Below are 7,909 nucleotides of genomic sequence, written 5' to 3'. Positions count from 1 at the left end.
GCCTAAGGCATTTGACTGCTAACCAGAAGGCTGGTGGTTCAAATCCACCAGCCACTCCTTGGAAGGAAGGTTGGGCAATCTATTTCCGTAGTGATACCACCTCAGAAACCCAAGGAAGGGTTGCTATGAGGTGGATCCGACTCCATGGCAGTGAGTTTGGTTTTGTTTTGGTTTGGTGGCGTAGTGGGTAAAGCATTAGGCTGCTAACCAAAAGGTCAACAGTTTGGTCCTACCAGCTGCTCTGCAGAAGAAAGATGAGGCAATCTGCTTCTGTAAAGATTTACAGCCTTGGAAACCTTATGGGGCACTTCTACTCTGTCCTAAAGGGTCACTATGAGTCAGAATCAACTCGATAGCAGTGGGTTTAGGCAGTTTTAAAAAATACTTATGCCCAGGCCTCACCTCAGAACCAATTAAATCAGAATGCCTAGGGGTGAGCCTGGTCATAGGCAGTTTCCTGCCCTGCCTTTTTAAATTGTGGTAAAATATATAAGAGTCTCTGCGGGACACAAACAATTAAGCACTCAGCCAGTAACTGAAAGGTTGGTGGTTCAGACCCACCCAGAGGCACCTCAGAAGAGAGTGTTGGGGATCTACTTTTGAAACGTCATAGCCTTTGAAAACCCTGTGGAGCACAGTTCTACTCTGAAACACATAGGGCTGCCATGCGTTAGAGTTGACTCAATGGCAACTGGCTTGGTTTGGAAAATATATGTAACATTTGACATTTTAACATTTTTAAGTACAATTCAGTGACATTATATTCACAGTGTTGTACAGCTATCATCACTAGTTATTTTCAACACCTTTTTATCACCCCAAAAAGAAACTCTGCATAGGTAGTTTTTAAAAGCTCTCTATGTCATTCTAATGTGAATTGGAGTTAGGAGCCATAGCAACAGAAAGAGGAAAGTGTGTCTAGGAAGGAGATTATCAGAGAACAGGGTTAAGTAATGACCAACATCTACAAAGTACTTTTCCTTTCAGAAAGCATTTCACATTCATGGCCTTATTTAAGGAACATCTTATTGTCATACACTGGTTGGATGAGGAAACCATGAATCCAAAAAGAAATTATTTCCTCGAGGTCAGTTACTTACCAGAAAAGCCAAGACCAGAACCCAACTCTGCTGACCCCAAATTCAGATTTCCTTCATAACCACACAGATGAAAAGCCAAGTTCATCTGTATTCATGTATAAAGGTAAAGATATAAGACTTCTAAAAAGTCATTTTGATCTACAGGAGTGACTCTAAAAATAGTTAACAAGCTGTACATGCAGACCACTTAACCCAGGGTGATGCACCCACATACTCCATGGAAATATATCCCTTGGAGCAATAGACCATGGGGCACCAGAGGGGCAACATTCACATGGAGTAAATACAGGACAAACAGGAGTACATAACTATGAGGGACATGGGGGAGGATTACTGGGCATGGAGGGGAGGAGACTGGGCTCGGGTTGGGCATACTAAATGGGGAGTGAAACAAAATGTACACGTAATGTTGAATGTAAAACAAACTCTTAAAATGAAAAAATAAAAATAGAGCTGTACCTTGTGTGCTAGAGCATAAAGGGGTGGAACGACCCAAGTGTAACAAGGCCAAGAGCAGGTGAGGCCCAGATGGCTCAACAGCACAGGGACAGATGGAGTGGCTGCGGGGCAGGATCAGGCAGGGGCATATGGGAGGAGAGAGGGAAAAAGGCGCAGGGAGAGACCTGGAGGGAGGGAGGCCATGGTACTGCCCAGGGTCAGGAGGCCTGGCAGCCTACAGCCCAGACACAGGCCTTTGAACGCCTACAGTAAGTAGTGGTAGACATTCCCAGAGTTGTTTACTCACCTGAGAAGAAAGCAAAATTCATTTCTGTTAAAATAAATTCATCTGGGTATTCTGGAACACACCATCCTACTAGCTAGATAATAATAAATTCCTAATTTGTAATAAGCAACATCACAATAAACAGAGAAACTACTGAAGTTGTCGAGGATTTCATTTTACTGGGATCCACAATCAATGCCCATGGAAGCAGCAGTCAAGAAATCAAACAATGTATTTCATTGGGCAAATGTGCTGCAAAAGACTTCTTTCAAGCGTTAAAAAGCAAAGATGTTACTTTGAGGACTAAGATGCACCTGACCTAAATCATGGTATTTTCAATCTCTTCATATGCATGTGAAAACTGGACAATATATAAATAAGACTCTGGTGGCATAGTGCCTAAGGTATTTGACTGCTAACCAAAAGGCTGGAGGTTCAAACCCACCAGCTACTCCTCAGAAAGAAGACTGGGCAATCTACTTCCATAGAGATACCGCCTCAGAAACCCAAGAAGGGGTCACTATTGACTCGACGTTGACTTGATGGCAGTGAGTTTATTTTGTTTTTGTGGAAAAAAATGATGCCTTTGAATTATAGTGTTGGCAAAGATGGCCATGGACTGCCAGAGGAATGAATAAATCTGTCTTGGAAGAAGTACAGCCAGAATGCTCCTTGGCAGCAAGAAAGGTGAGACTTCATCTCACGTACTTTGGACATGTTATCAGGAGGGACCAGTCCCTGGAAAAGGCTATCATGTTTGGTAAAGTACAGAGTCAGTGAAACAGAGAAAGACCCTCAATGAGATGGACTGACATAATGGCTGCAACAATGGGCTTAAACACAGCAAGGATTGTGAAGATGGTGCAGGACCTGGCAGTGTTTTGTTCTATTCTACAGACGGTTGTTACAAGTCAGAACCAACTCAATGGCACCTCACAGTAATTTGTACAGAGTATTTTATATACTTTAAAATACAGGCAGTCCCAGGATTATGAGTGTGTTTAGTTCTTAAACCTGTCTTTAAGCTGAATTTGTACATATGTTGTAAAAATTAGTTATGGTTTCCATCTAACATCAATTAGTCAAATGTCTGTCATAGTATATAATATATAGTGTACCTTTCTAGGCATAAAAAGACATTAAAGAAACACTTCCAGATACACAAAAACATCTTTAACATAATAATACAGTAATAGCAAAAATAATGTTTTGATGTGCTTTACAAAGTAGTGTTCACTTGTTATTACGAACCATTGTATGTATGAATTTTTAATATAATAGGCTTTATGAGAATTGGTTCTGAACTACAGGTTGTACATGTAAGTTGGACATTTGTAACCTGGGGACTGCCTATACACTATCTTTTCCATTTTCACAATTGCTTGAGATGAATATGATTACCCTACCTTAACATCTTCAGGTGTAAACCTGGTAGGATGTCATTTAAGTGTACTGAAGGATGAATGAAGTAAGAAGTGTAGCAAAATGCTTAGCACATAGGAGGATGCTGATAAATATTAACTCGTTTTGTGGTTGTTACTTTTTTTTTTTTTAATGTGGATAGTGAAGTTCAGAGATGCTGAGTACCATCTATTGGTCACGACCATGGGATTCTGAGTCAGATCACTAGGTACAAACCTAACTCCACCAATCTAGCCATTAAACCTTGGAGAAATAGTTACCTACATAAAGTTTGTTTCTTCTGGTGTAAAATGGAGATAATAACTGGACCTTTCTCATTTGGTTGTTGAAGGATTAAATGAGATAGTACATGGAAAGCCCTTAGCATAGTCTCTGGTATCTAATTAATAACTGTTCATTAATTATTAACAAATACTATTAAACATGATTTGCCTAAATAGCAACTGGATAAGCCAACCCTGGAATTCACGTCAGTGCTTTTTGCTACTGCTTTTTAAGGCTATTTCAGATGGTAATGGAGATTAACCCAAATGAGAAGGAAAAGGAACTAACATTTATGGAGAGCCTATTGCATTCCAGATACTGATGACACAATAGAGCACTTCACAGAGGACATGATAAGGCTTAGATGACTTAAGTGAGATTCAAACTATTTTACCTAAAGTCCAAAATCTTTCCCTATACCAGCAGTTCCCAATCCAGTGTGCATCAGAATCACCTGAGGGCTTGTTAAAATACAGATTCTGGGGCTCCTGTCTCAGAGTTTCTGATTCAGGGGGTCTCAGGTGGAGCCTGAGAATTTATATTTCTAACAAGTTCTTGGGTGATGTCAATGCTACTGCTTTGGAAACCATATCTGGACAACCCATTGCTCTATACCAAGCTGCCTTTGCTCTGCATGATTCACTGTGATGTGAGAGGTGGTACTCTAAGATCTGCCCAAACTCTGCAGTCTTCTTAGTCTGCCAGGATCCCCAAGAAAAGAGCCAGGGCTGTCCACGGTACATTTGGGAAATATGCCTCTGCTAAGCTCCTTAGTGCCTCATGACACTACACACAGCCTTGTTGGACGGGAACAGACTTTTGTCAGACAGTCTATGACCTCAGAGTCAGCACTCCAGATGGGTGTTTTATTATTTATTCACTTGACAGGAAACACATTTAGTCCTATAAGACACCATGCTATCAGCTTAACTAGTTGCTGTTGCACAAGAGAACTCCTTTGGGATCTCAGGAAGCCCTTGCATGAACTACTGAGAACAGCTCAGAGACCACAGGGAAGAACCCTGTCCCAAAGAAGGGACCTTCCACCAGACCTCCCCCAGGGTGCCCCTATTCAACAGCCCTGCAAAGCATGACTCTCACACACATCAGGCATCATCAAAATAATGGCCATGCTAGGGAAAACGGGTGTTCTGAACTAGAAGATGATCTTAAAACCATAGTGTACCAGACAATTTATATACATTACAAATATATAAATTATGAGGTCTACATGTGTACAAAATCTTTCAAAGGGACTTAATTACATTCTATGTCATGCCAGGTATTTGTTAGAACCTTGAAAACAACGGTGGCTTTCAATGGAGCTGATATTAAAAATAGAAGATATTTATTATACATAAGCCCTGTTCCTCTCATGTCCACCATGAAATCCCCTGGTGTTGTCGGGGCCTCTGGGGAGCCTCAGTACCCCCACAGGTAACCCATCTGCAGTCTGCATCTTCCGAGAGAGCAAGGGACTTGCTCCAGGACTTTTCTCCTGTGTCCCCATCTCAGCTTGACGGCGCCTCCGAACCCAGGGGCTGCCAGAGGGAGTGACACTGCTGTCAGAGGAATAATCCATGCATTTGCGAAAGATCTCAGGGCTGGTACTAGAGTTCAGTCTACCTTCCTCGGCCAGTGGGGATTTTCTGGAAACGCCTTTGCGTTGGGCCAAGGGGCTGCTCCAAGGACTTGAGCAAGGGGAGGCATTTGGGCTCAGAAAGAGATTCTGGTGGCCTGAAGGGCTGAGCTTGTTGTTAACCACAAGCCGCCGGCCAGCCATTGGAGATGTGGGGTTGCTTTCAGGGTCGGAGGAGCTGTTGGCAGAAGACTCATCACCCATGTATTGAAGCTCCTCAACTCTCTTGTTTAGGGACTTATTCAGGTGGATGCTCACAGTGGGCTCCTCATCATGGCTCTTGTCTTTGGATGGTTTCTTTTTGGGTGGCTTCATACCAATCAGGACAGCTTTCATGTTCTCTCTTCCCTGAGATTCTGAGATCATGTACTCATGGGCTTTGATGGCCGCTTCCACCTCCTCAAACTCCACAATGGCGCACTCTTGGGTCCCCACTTGGCTGTACCGGCTGCTGATCCTCCGGATATCAGGGGGCAGATCTCTTCCAGGTTTGAGGATCCGCACTGATGAGATAATGCCAAAGGCCCCAAAGAGCTTGAGCAGGTGCTCCATCACCTTCTCCTGGACCCTGCCATTCTTCTGGGGGGTGGCCAGGGCCCACAGCTTAGGGGACAGGTAAAGATCATAGACCAGAAGCATCTTGCTGGGAAGGTTCTCATTGGGGAACAGTGGGACAGGGGTGGTCCTCCTCACCTTCCGGTTATCCTCATTTAGCTCAAGGGTCACTGAATACTTCAAGGCATAAGCTGTAGTTCTCCAGTCCCGTGTAAGGTGTTTCACCTGAAGAACACAAAGCAAATCAGAAACAGAACCTAATGTCCTTCTCCACCCTTGTTTACTCTATAATCTCCCTCCCTCCCCATTACTGTACCTTTAGTATCTAGAATCATATCTAGTATATGTAGGCACTTAAAAATGTAGTGAATGAACACATGTTCTACAACTTCAAATGAAGCAGCACAGTTTAGAACAATGCTGTCCAAAAGAACTTTCTGTGGTAATGGAAATGTTCTATTCTGCACAGGTTTAGAGGTTAACCCTCTAGACTCTGGAGTAAGGCTGTTGAATAAACAAATCCAAAGCCCATCTCTAACTAGCTATAAGTTATTAAACCTTTCAGAGTCTCAACTTCTTCTTTTGTAAAATGAATATGTTAATAGAGTTGTCATGAGGATTACATGAATAAATAAATATATATATTACATGAATAAATATATACAAGTTACATGAATAAATATATATATATACACACACACATATATACATATATATAAAGTCCCAGGGTGGCACAAACAGTTAAGTTCTTGACTATTAGCTGAAAGGCTGACAATTCAAACCCACCCAGAGGCACTTCAGAAGACAGGCCTGCTGATCTGCTTCTGAAAGGTCACAGCCTTGAAAATACGATGGAGCAGCAGTTCTACTCTGCACACATAGGGTTGCCATGAGTTGGAATCAACTTGATGGTAACTAACAACAACAACAATGCATACGCAAAGGTCTCTGGGTGGGGCAAGCAGTTTGTTCTTCACTACTAACCAGAAGTCTAGCAGTTTGAATCCACCTAGCGGCACTGTAGAAGAAAGGGCTGGTGGTCTTCTATAAGATTACAGCCATTGAAAACCCTAGTGAACACAGTTCTACTGACACATAAGGGGTCTTCATGAGTTAGAACTGAGTTGATGGCAACAGGTTTGATTTGTTTTGATTAGGAAAGCACCAACCTCATAATGAGTACTCAATAATTATTACACGCTATCATTCAATAGGATGTGCTACCATTGATAGGAGTGAGATTATAACACTCAAGTGCTTCTCTGGAGTTACATTCCTGCATTTGCTACAAAGTAGTTTCCAAAAGAGCTTTCACATTTCACTGCAATATCACATGGGAGTAAAATGGACTATTTCAACTGGAATTAAAGTCAGCATTCTTCTTATGGAGAATGATGGAATAATCATCCCTCCTCCTCCTTTAGTAGAAATTGTGTGTAACAATGTTGGAGTACATGAAAGTTATATTTATATTGTAAAATAGTAATTTTCTAGTGGCCCTCTTCCTGTGAGGGTAGCACTAGGGAGAATGAGTCATCCCAAAGAAATGGTGGAGGTGGGTGGAGTGGATAACATGAGCCAGGAATGGCAAAATCACCCTGAGTCCTCTTAAATCCAAACAAAACAAAACAAAACAAAACAAAACCCACTACCATTTGAGTCAATTGCAACTCATAGCAACCCTACGGGACAGAGAGGAGCTCTGGTAGTATAGTGCCTAAGCTACTTGACTGCTGACCAGAAGGCTGGCGGTTCAAACCCACCAGCCACTCCTCGGAAGGAAGATGGAGCAATCTACATCCGTAGTGATACTGCCTCGGAAACCCAAGGAGGGGTCGCAGTGAGCCGGGTCTGACTTGACGGCACATAACAACAACAAAAGACAGAGCAGAACTGCCCCATAGGGTTTCCAAGGCTAAAAATTTTATGCAAGTAGACTGCCTTAACTTTCTCCCACTGAGTTAGAACTATTGACCTTTTGGTTAGCAGTTAAATGCTTTAACCACTATACTATTAGAGCTCCTCAGAGTCCTTTTAAGCCAGGCCAATGTACTTGCCTTGCAAAGGAACCAGGAGCTCCAGGTGCCCCTGAGCCTGAAACAGGAACTTAAAGGGAACTCAAGAAGGCAGAGCTCATTAAAATGGGCAGGGGGAGTTCCGGCAATATGGCAGACTAGGCAGAAGGACTGCACAGACCCTCTTCAA

The 7,909-nt window shown here is 42.6% G+C and overlaps 1 protein-coding gene across 1 annotated transcript in view; it reads right to left on the bottom strand.

Annotated features, from left to right (window-relative positions):
• Window positions 1-4,861: 4,861 nt before the first annotated feature.
• The window catches only part of LARP6 (La ribonucleoprotein 6, translational regulator), a 30,575-nt gene continuing 27,527 nt past the window's right edge, over window positions 4,862-7,909 (bottom strand). The window contains exon 3 of the mRNA XM_007957155.2: window positions 4,862-5,929. Coding sequence (XP_007955346.1) covers window positions 4,862-5,929 — 1,068 coding nt within the window. The remainder of the gene's footprint in view (window positions 5,930-7,909) is intronic.

Source organism: Orycteropus afer, unplaced genomic scaffold, assembly GCF_000298275.1.
Source record: "Orycteropus afer afer isolate SDZICR_OR568_19922 unplaced genomic scaffold, OryAfe1.0 scaffold00015, whole genome shotgun sequence".
Classification (NCBI taxonomy): domain Eukaryota; kingdom Metazoa; phylum Chordata; class Mammalia; order Tubulidentata; family Orycteropodidae; genus Orycteropus; species Orycteropus afer.
This window is presented reverse-complemented; position numbering and strand designations above follow the sequence as displayed.